This window comes from Pristiophorus japonicus, chromosome 15, assembly GCF_044704955.1.
Source record: "Pristiophorus japonicus isolate sPriJap1 chromosome 15, sPriJap1.hap1, whole genome shotgun sequence".
Taxonomy (NCBI): domain Eukaryota; kingdom Metazoa; phylum Chordata; class Chondrichthyes; family Pristiophoridae; genus Pristiophorus; species Pristiophorus japonicus.
In genome coordinates, this window is record NC_091991.1 from 91,389,763 (window position 1) to 91,404,145 (window position 14,383).

General features: G+C 49.1%; 1 protein-coding gene across 2 annotated transcripts in view; it reads right to left on the minus strand.

Annotated features, from left to right (window-relative positions):
• nup205 (nucleoporin 205) overlaps positions 1-14,383 on the minus strand; it is a 168,661-nt gene that overhangs the window by 13,491 nt on the left and 140,787 nt on the right. For both annotated transcript variants that reach the window (XM_070900700.1, XM_070900701.1), the window contains exons 36-37: positions 8,770-8,846; positions 6,973-7,101 (exon numbers count right to left, since the gene is read on the minus strand). In XM_070900700.1, coding sequence (XP_070756801.1) covers positions 6,973-7,101; positions 8,770-8,846 — 206 coding nt within the window. The remainder of the gene's footprint in view (positions 1-6,972; positions 7,102-8,769; positions 8,847-14,383) is intronic.

Genomic DNA, 14,383 nt, shown 5'->3' on the forward strand with positions numbered 1-14,383 from the left:
GATCGGAAAAGCCGGTTTTCAGCGCATGTGCATTGTGCACTGAAAACCAGCTTTTGGGATACCTTCCCAGGTCCGTACACACTCCGTGGACCTGGGGAGGCCGGGATTTCTGCGCCAGTATCAAATTTATTTATCAGAAGCAGAAACAAGCAGTACAATACTTGACTCAGTGCATAAACAGATTCAAAACAACAATGCTAAATCTTACATTGCAATCAATTTTGAACCAAGTCTCTGAGGAAACATTACATGGACAACGGGAACCCTGTGGCCCCTCTAGACCAGCTCCGCTGGAAACAGGCACTCAAAGCAGTGAATTAAAGACCCTAGCATAGCCATCTAGATATAGTCCTGCCTTTCTTTGACATACAGACAGGCTTCTTTAACAAACAAGCTACTCTTTCACATTAATCAAATGCAGAGACTTGCAGGATTATTGGGCAAGTGGGACTAATTAGATAGCCCTTTCCAAAGAGCTGCCACATGCACGAAAAGGCCAAATGCGCTGTAACATTCTACAAAATTATTTGTACCACTCAGATAGACAAGATTTGAACACAAGTCTCTAGGCTGCCTGTTGGTGCTTGACACCTGGCCAGCAACACAAAATACTTGGAATGACTCATTTGAATCTGCAAGTTTGCACGCTTTAACAATTTAAAGACATTTGGGACTGGTCAAACTAACTTGGCCCAATCAGATTCGGATACAGGCAGTGACACCACTGGTGACTATCATAGACAGCCCCTTGAACGAGGATAACTTGCTTCCACATGAGTTCGCAGATGTTCCGGTCCTGAACTCGAGTTGAAGGGGGTGGAAGATGCCTGTGTGTGGATTTTTGTAAGTGTGGTGACCGTTACACATCAGCCACCACACGGGTTGGTCCAGTGGCAAGGGTTAACTAGGACAACTGGAGACCTGCTCAGCTACACGGACCCATATTGCAGTGTGGGCTGGTTCCCCTATCCCCCATTTACTGGTGCCCCTCCCTATCGCCCATTTACTGGTGTCACCCCCCCATCGCCCATTTACTGGTGCCCCTCCCCTATCGCCCATTTACTGGTGCCCGTCCCCTATCGCCCATTTACTGGTGCCCGTCCCCTATCGCCCATTTACTGGTGCCCCTCCCCTATCACCCATTTACTGGTGCCCCTCCCCTATCGCCCATTTACTGGTGCCCCTCCCTATCGCCCATTTACTGATGTCCGTCCCTTATCGCCCATTTACTGGTGCCCCTCCCCTATCGCCCATTTACTGGTGCCCCTCCCCTATCGCCCATTTACTGGTGCCCCTCCCCTATCGCCCATTTACTGGTGCCCCTCCCCTATCACCCATTTACTGGTGCCCCTCCCCTATCACCCATTTACTGGTGCCCCTCCCTATCGCCCATTTACTGATGTCCGTCCTCTATCGCCCATTTACTGGTGCCCCTCCCCTATCGCCCATTTACTGGTGCCCCTCCCCTATCGCCCATTTACTGATGTCCGTCCCTTATCGCCCATTTACTGGTGCCCCTCCCCTATCGCCCATTTACTGGTGCCCCTCCCTATCGCCCATTTACTGATGTCTGTCCCTTATCGCCCATTTACTGGTGCCCCTCCCCTATCGCCCATTTACTGGTGCCCCTCCCCTATCGCCCATTTACTGGTGCCCCTCCCCTATCGCCCATTTACTGGTGCCCGTCCTCTATCGCCCATTTACTGGTGCCCGTCCTCTATCGCCCATTTACTGGTGCCCCTCCCCTATCGCCCATTTACTGGTGCCCGTCCTCTATCGCCCATTTACTGGTGCCCCTCCCCTATCGCCCCATTTACTGGTGCCCGTCCCTATCCCCCATTTACTGGTGCCCGTCCCCTCTCGCCCATTTACTGGTGCCCCTCCCTATCCCCCATTTACTGGTGCCCCTCCCCTATCCCCCATTTACTAGTGCCCCTCCCCTATCCCCCATTTACTGGTGCCCGTCCCCTATCGCCCATTTACTGGTGCCCCTCCCCTATCGCCCATTTACTGATGTCCGTCCCTTATCGCCCATTTACTGGTGCCCCTCCCTATCGCCCATTTACTGGTGCCCCTCCCCTATCGCCCATTTACTGGTGCCCCTCCCCTATCGCCCTTTTACTGGTGCCCCTCCCCTATCGCCCATTTACTGGTGCCCGTCCTCTATCGCCCATTTACTGGTGCCCGTCCTCTATCGCCCATTTACTGGTGCCCCTCCCCTATCGCCCATTTACTGGTGCCCGTCCTCTATCGCCCATTTACTGGTGCCCCTCCCCTATCGCCCCATTTACTGGTGCCCGTCCCTATCCCCCATTTACTGGTGCCCGTCCCCTCTCGCCCATTTACTGGTGCCCCTCCCTATCCCCCATTTACTGGTGCCCCTCCCCTATCCCCCATTTACTAGTGCCCCTCCCCTATCCCCCATTTACTGGTGCCCGTCCCCTATCGCCCATTTACTGGTGCCCCTCCCCTATCGCCCATTTACTGATGTCCGTCCCTTATCGCCCATTTACTGGTGCCCCTCCCTATCGCCCATTTACTGGTGCCCCTCCCCTATCGCCCATTTACTGGTGCCCCTCCCCTATCGCCCATTTACTGGTGCCCCTCCCCTATCGCCCATTTACTGGTGCCCGTCCTCTATCGCCCATTTACTGGTGCCCGTCCTCTATCGCCCATTTACTGGTGCCCCTCCCCTATCGCCCATTTACTGGTGCCCGTCCCCTATCCCCCATTTACTAGTGCCCCTCCCCTATCCCCCATTTACTGGTGCCCGTCCCCTATCGCCCATTTACTGGTGCCCCTCCCCTATCGCCCATTTACTGATGTCCGTCCCTTATCGCCCATTTACTGGTGCCCCTCCCTATCGCCCATTTACTGATGTCCGTCCCTTATCGCCCATTTACTGGTGCCCCTCCCCTATCGCCCATTTACTGGTGCCCCTCCCCTATCGCCCATTTACTGGTGCCCCTCCCCTATCGCCCATTTACTGGTGCCCGTCCTCTATCGCCCATTTACTGGTGCCCGTCCTCTATCGCCCATTTACTGGTGCCCCTCCCCTATCGCCCATTTACTGGTGCCCGTCCTCTATCGCCCATTTACTGGTGCCCCTCCCCTATCGCCCCATTTACTGGTGCCCGTCCCTATCCCCCATTTACTGGTGCCCGTCCCCTCTCGCCCATTTACTGGTGCCCCTCCCTATCCCCCATTTACTGGTGCCCCTCCCTATCCCCCATTTACTGGTGCCCCTCCCCTCCCTATCCCCCATTTACTGGTGCCCCTCCCTATCCCCCATTTACTAGTGCCCCTCCCCTATCCCCCATTTACTGGTGCCCCTCCCCTATCCCCCATTTACTAGTGCCCCTCCCCTATCCCCCATTTACTGGTGCCCGTCCCCTATCGCCCATTTACTGGTGCCCCTCCCCTATCGCCCATTTACTGATGTCCGTCCCTTATCACCCATTTACTGGTGCCCGTCCCCTATCGCCCATTTACTGGTGCCCCTCCCTATCGCCCATTTACTGATGTCCGTCCCTTATCGCCCATTTACTGGTGCCCCTCCCCTATCGCCCATTTACTGGTGCCCCTCCCCTATCGCCCATTTACTGGTGCCCCTCCCCTATCGCCCATTTACTGGTGCCCGTCCCTATCCCCCATTTACTGGTGCCCGTCCCCTCTCGCCCATTTACTGGTGCCCCTCCCTATCCCCCATTTACTGGTGCCCCTCTCTATCCCCCATTTACTGGTGCCCCTCCCCTCCCCTATCCCCCATTTACTGGTGCCCCTCCCTATCCCCCATTTACTAGTGCCCCTCCCCTATCCCCCATTTACTGGTGCCCCTCCCCTATCCCCCATTTACTAGTGCCCCTCCCCTATCCCCCATTTACTGGTGCCCGTCCCCTATCGCCCATTTACTGGTGCCCCTCCCCTATCGCCCATTTACTGATGTCCGTCCCTTATCGCCCATTTACTGGTGCCCCTCCCTATCGCCCATTTACTGATGTCCGTCCCTTATCGCCCATTTACTGGTGCCCCTCCCCTATCGCCCATTTACTGGTGCCCCTCCCCTATCGCCCATTTACTGGTGCCCCTCCCCTATCGCCCATTTACTGGTGCCCGTCCTCTATCGCCCATTTACTGGTGCCCGTCCTCTATCGCCCATTTACTGGTGCCCCTCCCCTATCGCCCATTTACTGGTGCCCGTCCTCTATCGCCCATTTACTGGTGCCCCTCCCCTATCGCCCCATTTACTGGTGCCCGTCCCTATCCCCCATTTACTGGTGCCCGTCCCCTCTCGCCCATTTACTGGTGCCCCTCCCTATCCCCCATTTACTGGTGCCCCTCTCTATCCCCCATTTACTGGTGCCCCTCCCCTCCCTATCCCCCATTTACTGGTGCCCCTCCCTATCCCCCATTTACTAGTGCCCCTCCCCTATCCCCCATTTACTGGTGCCCCTCCCCTATCCCCCATTTACTAGTGCCCCTCCCCTATCCCCCATTTACTGGTGCCCGTCCCCTATCGCCCATTTACTGGTGCCCCTCCCCTATCGCCCATTTACTGATGTCCGTCCCTTATCACCCATTTACTGGTGCCCGTCCCCTATCGCCCATTTACTGGTGCCCCTCCCTATCGCCCATTTACTGATGTCCGTCCCTTATCGCCCATTTACTGGTGCCCCTCCCCTATCGCCCATTTACTGGTGCCCCTCCCCTATCGCCCATTTACTGGTGCCCCTCCCCTATCGCCCATTTACTGGTGCCCGTCCTCTATCGCCCATTTACTGGTGCCCGTCCTCTATCGCCCATTTACTGGTGCCCCTCCCCTATCGCCCATTTACTGGTGCCCGTCCTCTATCGCCCATTTACTGGTGCCCCTCCCCTATCGCCGCATTTACTGGTGCCCGTCCCTATCCCCCATTTACTGGTGCCCGTCCCCTCTCGCCCATTTACTGGTGCCCCTCCCTATCCCCCATTTACTGGTGCCCCTCTCTATCCCCCATTTACTGGTGCCCCTCCCCTCCCCTATCCCCCATTTACTGGTGCCCCTCCCTATCCCCCATTTACTAGTGCCCCTCCCCTATCACCCATTTACTGGTGCCCGTCCCCTGTCGCCCATTTACTGGTGCCCGTCCCCTATCGCCCATTTACTGGTGCCCGTCCCCTCTCGCCCATTTACTGGTGCCCCTCCCTATCCCCCATTTACTGGTGCCCCTCTCTATCCCCCATTTACTGGTGCCCCTCCCCTCCCCTATCCCCCATTTACTGGTGCCCCTCCCTATCCCCCATTTACTAGTGCCCCTCCCCTATCACCCATTTACTGGTGCCCGTCCCGTCGCCCATTTACTGGTGCCCGTCCCCTATCGCCCATTTACTGGTGCCCGTCCCCTGTCGCCCATTTACTAGTGCCCATCCCCTATCGCCCATTTACTTGTGCCCCTCCCCTATCCCCCCATTTACTGGTGCCCCTCCCCTATCGCCCATTTACTGGTGCCCCTCCCCTATCCCCCCATTTACTTGTGCCACTCCCCTATCCCCCCATTTACTGGTGCCCCTCCCCTATCCTCCATTTACTGGTGCCCCTCCCCTATCCCCCCCATTTACTGGTGCCCCTCCCCTATCCTCCATTTACTGGTGCTCCTCCCCTATCGCCCATTTACTGGTGCCCCTCTCTTATCCCCCCTATTTACTGGTGCCCCTCCCCTATCTCCCCCCCCCATTTACTGGTGCCCCTCCCTTATCCTCCCATTTACTGGTGCCCCTCCTTATCCTCCCATTTACTGGTCCCCTCCCCTATCCCCCAATTACTGGTGCCCCTCCCCTATCCCCCATTTACTGGTGCCCCTCCGTCATAGGAACACAGCAACAGGAGGCCATTCAGCCCCTCGAGCTTGTTCCACCATTCAATGTGATGTGTGTGTGTGTGTGTGTGTATATTAAAAAAAAGGTTGTGTTTATCTATATAAGAAATACTTGTCTTTATATAGCACGTTTCACAACCACCTGACATCTCAAAGCACTTTACATTCGTCACTGCTGTAATGTGGGAAACGCAGCAGACAACCCGCGCACAAGCAACTCCCACACACAGCAACGTGACAATGACCAGACAAATTGCTTTGTTATGTTGATTGAGGGACAAACATTCGCCAGAACCCCAGGGATAACTCGTTCGGATGAGACGTTCAACTCTTCTTGAAATAGTCCCACGGGATCCCCCACATCCACCCGAGAGGGCAGACTGCAATTGTACAGGGCTTTGGGGAGACCACACCTAGAGTACTGTGCACAGTTTGGGTCTCCTTATCTGAGGAAGGATATACTTGTCTAATGTTCACTCGATTGATTCCTGGGATGAGAGGGTTGTCTTTATGAGCAGAGATTGTGTAGAGTGGGCCTATCCTCTCTGGAGTTTAGAAGAATGGGAGGTGATCTCATTGAAAAATATAAAATACTGAGGGGGATTGACAGGGTAGCTGCTGAGAGGTTGTTTACGCTGGTTGGAGAATCTAGAACGACGGGGTCACAGTCTCAGGATAAGGGGTAGGCCATTTAAGACTGAGATGAGGAGACATTTCTTCACTTCACTCAGAGGGTTGTGAATATTTGGAATTCTCTACTCCAGAGGGCTGTGGATGCTCAGTTGATGTACCACTCTCCAAAACCAATAGCTATCTCTGCACAATTTTGTGTACCATCTTTCTCCTCTCAAACTCTTCAGAGTAATGCAGAAATGTTTGTGTTCCAGGTAGAATGCTTCAGTCATTGTTATTGTACCACAAACAAAAGTTTGCAGCGAGAGAATAATTTTATTTTAAATGAACAATAGTGCAAAAAGATAACGTTTACCAACCTTGTAGGATTGTTTATTCTTCAATTGATACGCATCTTCCACATACCATGCAAAACATACAGCTTTAACTTTAAATAAACAGAAAGAGGGGAAAGCTCTCCCCTTGGGCCTGACTGGAAGCATACCTGTTGCACAGCTAGTTCCACCTCATCCTTCTTGCTGACCCCGCTGACTTGAGTGCCTTCCTGCTGTTTTTTGACCTCGCGAAGTAGGTCTGAGCCGCTGAAGCGGCCCAGCAGGCCCATGCACTGGCGCTGGTGGTCACAAAAGTTATTAAAAGTCAGCGATATTGGAAAATAATATTCAAATATCAATCATTTGAAAATGCAATGCACTTCTCAGCAGAATTGTGAATATACAGTAAGATGCACAATGTACGACAATGCATTTAAAATAGTTTGGGTTTCATTGTTCTTGTAAAGTCAATTTGTGAAGCGGGCACGAATTTAACACACTCTCAACCTGAACTCCCTCAAACCTAGCACAAGCAAAGTACGAATTATTGTTCTCAATCTGTAAAGTATTGATGAGGTAGAATCAGGGCCACTGATTGGAGCCAGAGTGCAGATTTTTTGTAAAACTGGCAAATCAGCTGACTTGAGACTTGCTGGTTTTCTCAGTGATGCTGCTTAACATCAAGATAACCTGATTAAAATGGACAGTTAAAAGGTTGCCGCTAATGTGGGGAACTACATTTGACTATTTAGACAGGGTATCAGTGAACATGCAGAAAATGCTCACACTGAAACGTGACATAAAAAACGCAGTTCTTCGACAGGACTGAAGGCTCAGCGGTTAGACCGAGATTTCATCCTGGTCTATGCTGAGTTTGCTGATCTCTGAGGAGCAGTAAAGAAAAACTTGCATTTATATAGCGCCTTTTATGACCACCAGACGTCTCAAAGCGCTTTACAGCCAATGAAGTACTTTTGGAGTGTAGTCACTGTTGTAATGTGGGAAACGCGGCAGCCAATTTGCGCACAGCAAGCTCCCACAAACAGCAATGTGATAACGACCAGATACTCTGTTTTTGCTATGTTGTTTAAGAGATAAATACTGGCCAGGACACCGGGGATAACTCTCCTGCTCTTCTTTGAAATAATGCCATGGAAACTGAGAGGGCCTCAGTTTAACGTCTCATCTGAAAGATGGCATCTCTGACAGTGTAGCAATCCCTCGGCACTGCACTGGAGTGTCTGCCCACTGAGTCACAGCTGACAGTAGTGGAATAAGAAATAGTCACAGAACTTTGAAGTTCAGTGACTATTATAGGCAAACGCGACTGTTAATTTGTGTAGAATGAGATCCCAGAACAGCAGTGATGTGCAACTACTAGTTAATCTATTTATAATTGGTGTTCGTTAAGGGAGGACTGTTTGGCAGGACACTGGGAGATCTGCTGCTTTTGTTTCTCCCCCAAACAGTGCTCTGGTACCATTCACATACACTCCAACCACCAACATGGGCAGATAGGGCCTCAGATCCATTTCATCCAGTGGTGAGAATGTGGCACTCGCTACCGCAGGGAGTAGTTGAAGCGAATAGTATTGATGCATTTAAGGGGAGGCTAGACAAACATATGAGAAAGGAAGAGAGGGTTATGCTGATAGATTTAGATGAGGAAAGACAGGAGGAGGCTCGAGGGGAGCATAAACACTGGCATGGACTGGTTGGGCTGAATGGCCTGTTTCTGTGGCGTATATCCTATGTAATCCTCCAAAGTACAATATAGCACTCTCTCAGTACTGCACTGGGAGTCAGCTTGGGGTTCTGAGCCAGAGACAAGAATGCTATCAATAGAGTCAAATGGCAAAGAGCCACCATGGGTTTAAAAGTGTACATTCCCAATGTGGCAGAAAAATAGAGAAGGGAAAAGGAAGTACAAAGGAGAGGGGCCACATTTAAAGTACAAACTCAAATACCTGGAAACGCCCAATGTGACCTTGCAGTTCCATGAAAGTGCCATCACTGGTTTCCACTTCTATCCCACTTATTACACCTGAAAAAGCAACATACATTACAACCAGCAATCTCACTGAACAGTGTATGTACGAATCCCTTACGATTCCCCCTTAAATTTCCCCTCCTCCTATGAAGGCATTAATTGCTAATGAGGTTCCATAGACACCAGCAGCCAACCATTTTTCATATGTAAACTTGGTCAGTCAGCGTCGATAGGCTATTAGACTCAGAGAGGCACATTCGGATCCTATTCCTGTACGCAGATTAATCTTCTGTTGGTGATACTGGTTGAGGGAGGAATATTGATAGGGGAGAAGAACTCATGAACTAGCACTATTCAGAGAAAAGCTCGAGTCACTGAACAGCAAATTAGCAGCAGGGGTCTATCGCACAGGATGCAAAGTCCGACTTTGAAAGGCCCGAGAGAGTATTGATTAAAAAATATGAGGGGTATCTGTCCCAACTGCTGACTCATATTGGTCCGTGGAACCTGATTCATGTCAACTTCAGCCTGGACACTATCATGTCAAACTGCACAGAGAAGGATCTTTTCATATTTCTTCAATGACAGTAAAGTCTGAATACTTGTTACTCCTGCTTTAAAATGGTTCTCCTTTATGATTCCACCACAGTGGGTTCCCTTGGTTCCCAGCTTGGGATTATAGGAACAGGAGACGGCCATTCAGCCCCTCAAGCCTGTTCCACCATTCAATTAGATTATAACTGATCTGTATCTTAATTCATTGGTTGCGTAACCCTCAATACCTTTGCCTAACAAAAATAGATCAACCGCAGTTTGAAATTGACCTGGCCTCAATAGCTTTTTGGGGGAGAGCGTTCCAAGTGCAAGATTCAAGACCAAGCTATCTGGTGGACTTGTGACAAAAAAGGAAAGGAAAGATGTCCTCAGAGAGCGCTCTGGCCAACACCAACCCAAGGATCCTGGTTGGCCTCATGGAGAGCATGGCTTTTTGCTAAAGTCCCTCCCATACGGAGCTGGATTACAGAGTTGGTGACTAGTGAGCCTGGTGTGCGGCATTGGATTTGGAAATCCAGAACATCAATGTTGCTGGTGTGTTACAATTCGATGAAGGATCTATCACCAAGTTGAACGATGAAGATGTCTGTTGTGTAGCTGATGAGTAAACTCAGACTTGGGAATGACAGCTGGTCAGAGGCACTGCAAGGAGACCAAGCACGGGAACACACATTTACATATCCGGAGTGCGGTGCATACAACTGCGTTACGGAGGGCAAGCAGCTGCTCCTGACTCTCAGCATCTTCAACTGGTGACACTATCATTTGATTGGCAATGATGTGCGTCCATGTCAGGACGATGGTGACAACGTATCTGCACATTTTAGGGCGAGTGAGGAGCCTCTGATAACTGTTGTCCACCTAGAAAGAGCTCAAACCCATGCTTGTCAGTTGTCTGATGACAGCTATCTATCATCTTCCTGTGGGTAGGGATATGAGCAGGGCCTCATGGTTTGGGGCAAGTAAGTTGCAAAGGGACATTAAGTGAGTGGATAGATGGTGTTCAATGTGGGGAAGTGTGAGGTCACCACTTTGGACCCAAGCAAGAGAGATCAGAGTATTTTCTAAAGGGTGAAAAGCTAGGAACTGTGGATGAGCAGAGATTTAGGGGTCCATGTACAGAAATCACAAAGCTAGTGGATAAGTGCAAAATATTATTTAAAAGCCGAATGGAATGTTAGCCTTTATCTCAGGAGGAAGTTATACTATAGTTGTATAAAGCTCTAGGTAGACCACACCCCGAGCACTGCATTCAGTTCTGAGGGAGTGCAGCGCAGGTTCACCAGAATGATACCAGGGCTAAAAGGGTTAAATTATGAGGACAGGTTGCATCATTTAGATGTATATTTCTTGAGTATAGAAGATTAAGGGGTGATCTAATTGAAGAGTTTAGGATGATAGGGTAGATAGAAACTATTGCCTCTGGTGGGGGGAGTCCAGAACAAGGGGGCATAATCTTAAAATTAGAGCTAGGCTGTTCAGGGGTGATGTCAGGAAGCATTTCTTCATACAAATCGTGGAAATTGGGAACTCTCTCCCGCAAAAAGCTATTGAGGCCAGGTCAATTTCAAACGGAGATTGATGGATTTTTGTTAGGCAAAGGTATTGAGGGAGATAGAAGCTAAATTAAAAAGTAGGACCTCAAAAGTAGTAATCTCGGGATTGCTACCAGTGCCACGTGCTAGTCAGAGTAGGAATCGCAGGATAGCGCAGATGAATACGTGGCTTGAGCAGTGGTGCAGCATGGAGGGATTCAAATTCCTGGGGCATTGGAACCGGTTCTGGGGGAGATGGGACCAGTATAAACCGGACGGTCTGCACCTGGGCAGGACCAGAACCAATGTCCTAGGGGGAGTGTTTGTTAGTGCTGTTGAGGAGGAGTTAAACTAATATGGCAGGGGGATGGGAACCAATGCAGGGAGACAGAGGGAAACAAAAAGGAGACAAAAGCAAAAGACAGAAAGGAGATGAGGAAAAGTGGAGGGCAGAGAAACCCAAGGCAAAGAACAAAAAGGGCCACTGTACAGCAAAATTCTAAAAGGACAAAGGGTATTAAAAAAAACAAGCCTGAAGGCTTTGTGTCTTAATGCAAGGAGTATCCGTAATAAGGTGGATGAATTAACTGTGCAAATAGATGTTAGCAAATATGATATGATTGGGATTACAGAGACGTGGCTCCAGGATGATCAAGACTGGGAACTCAACATCCAGGGGTATTCAACATTCAGGAAGGATAGAATAAAAGGAAAAGGAGGTGGGGTAGCATTGCTGGTTAAAGAGGAGATTAATGCAATAGTTAGGAAGGTGTTGTAGAGAGTCGAAAGATATATATAGACTTAGGCATTAGGCACCTGCTGGATATTTAGAACTCACATAAGCTTAAATGGACACACACATAAAATGGCTGCCCAGGCATTATGGGAAATCAGGTAGTCAAACTGTGAACTGTTGAACGTTCACTGACCGAGCAATAACCCTGTGAGGCCCACTGTAGGAATGCCTGGGAAGACAGAGATAAGAAGGAAACCATCTCCTGTGAACAAGGCCATGAAACCAATTATTTCAGGAAGAAAGATAAGAGGGAAACCATTTGCTGTAAACAAGGCTATATACCAATTATTTCTCCCAGATGAAAGAACTAGGGAGAGAACCTATAAAGCCATCAATCAGCCCAAGCTGACAAAAGACGAACACATGGTTCCTGAGACATAAGGGGAATTCTATTGGGTTAAAATAACCTATATGTAATCTATAATCATTGTGATTGGCTTGTGTCCAGCCGTGATGGGCTGTGTAGCTGTAGTAAAATGTTTTGTAACTGTTGTGAAACATATAAAGGTGCATGTAATCCTTTGTTCTGTGAAGAGAAACCTGGATACGGTCCTGAGTTTTTCCTTCCCGCTGAGCGTAATAAAAGCTGCTTCAGCATTGGAACCGACCCTGAGTGTTGAGTGATTCTTCTAAGAAAACACTAACGCTAACAAAGGACATTAACTTGGATGATGTGGAATCTATATGGGTAGAGCTGCAGAACACCAAAGGGCAAAAAACGTTAGTGGGAGTTGTGTACAGACTTCCAAACAGGAGTAGTGATGTTCGGGAGGGCATCAAACAGGAAATTAGGGGTGCATGCAATAAAGGTGCAGCAGTTATCATGGGTGACTTTAATATGCACATAGATTGGGCTAACCAAACTGGAAGCAATACGGTGGAGGAGGATTTCCTGGAGTGCATAAGGGATGGTTTTCTAGACCAATATGTCGAGGAACTAACTAGGGGGGAGGCCATCTTAGACTGGGTGTTGTGTAATGAGAGAGGATTAATTAGCAATCTCGTTGTGCGAGGCCCCTTGGGGAAGAGTGACCATAATATGGTGGAATTCTGCATTAGGATGGAGAATGAAACAGTTAATTCAGAGACCATGGTCCAGAACTTAAAGAAGGATAACTTTGAAGGTATGAGGCGTGAATTGGCTAGGATAGATTGGCGAATGATACTGAAGGAGTTGACTGTGGATGGGCAATGGCAGACATTTAGAGACCGCATGGATAAACTACAACAATTGTACATTCCTGTCTGGCGTAAAAATAAAAAAGGGAAGGTGGCTCAACCGTGGCTATCAAGGGAAATCAGGGATAGTATTAAAGCCAAGGAAGTGGCATACAAATTGGCCAGAAATAGCAGCGAACCCGGTAACTGGGAGAAATTTAGAACTCAGCAGAGGAGGACAAAGGGTTTGATTAGGGCAGGGAAAATGGAGTACGAGAAGAAGCTTGCAGGGAACATTAAGACGGATTGCAAAAGTATCTATAGATATGTAAAGAGAAAAAGGTTAGTAAAGACAAACGTAGGACCCCTGCAGTCAGAATCAGGGGAAGTTATAACGTGGAACAAAGAAATGGCAGACCAATTGAACAAGTACTTTGGTTCGGTATTCACGAAGGAGGACACAAACAACCTTCCGGATATAAAAGGGGTCAGAGGGTCTAGTAAGGAGGAGAAACTGAGGGAAATCCTTATTAGTCGGGAAATTGTGTTGGGGAAGTTGATGGGATTGAAGGCCGATAAATCCCCAGGGCCTGATGGACTTCATCCCAGAGTACTTAAGGAGGTGGCCTTGGAAATAGCGGATGCATTGACAGTCATTTTCCAACATTCCATTGACTCTGGATCAGTTCCTATGGAGTGGAGGGTAGCCAATGTAACCCCACTTTTTAAAAAAAGGAGGGAGAGAGCAAACAGGGAATTATAGACTGGTCAGCCTGACATCGGTAGTGGGTAAAATGATGGAATCAATTATTAAGGATGTCATAGCAGCGCATTTGGAAAGAGGTGACATGATAGGTCCAAGTCAGCATGGATTTGTGAAAGGGAAATCATGCTTGACAAATCTTTTGGAATTTTTTGAGGATGTTTCCAGTAGAGTGGACAAGGGAGAACCAGTTGATGTGGTATATTTGGACTTTCAGAAGGCTTTCGACAAGGTCCCACACAAGAAATTAATGTGCAAAGTTAAAGCACATGGGATTGGGGGTAGTGTGCTGACATGGATTGAGAATTGGTTGTCAGACAGGAAGCAAAGAGTAGGAGTAAATGGGTACTTTTCAGAATGGCAGGCAGTGACTAGTGGGGTACCGCAAGGTTCTGTGCTGGGGCCCCAGCTGTTTACACTGTACATTAATGATTTAGACGAGGGGATTAAATGTAGTATCTCCAAATTTGCGGATGACACTAAGTTGGGTGACAGTGTGAGCTGCGAGGAGGATGCTATGAGGCTGCAGAGCGACTTGGATAGGTTAGCTGAGTGGGCAAATGCATGACAGATGAAGTATAATGTGGATAAATGTGAGGTTATCCACTTTGGTGGTAAAAACAGAGAGACAGACTATTATCTGAATGGTAACAGATTAGGAAAAGGGGAGGTACAACGAGACCTGGGTGTCATGGTACATCAATCGTTGAAGGTTGGCATGCAGGTACAGCAGGCGGTTAAGAAAGCAAATGGCATGTTGGCCTTCATAGCGAGGGGATTTGAG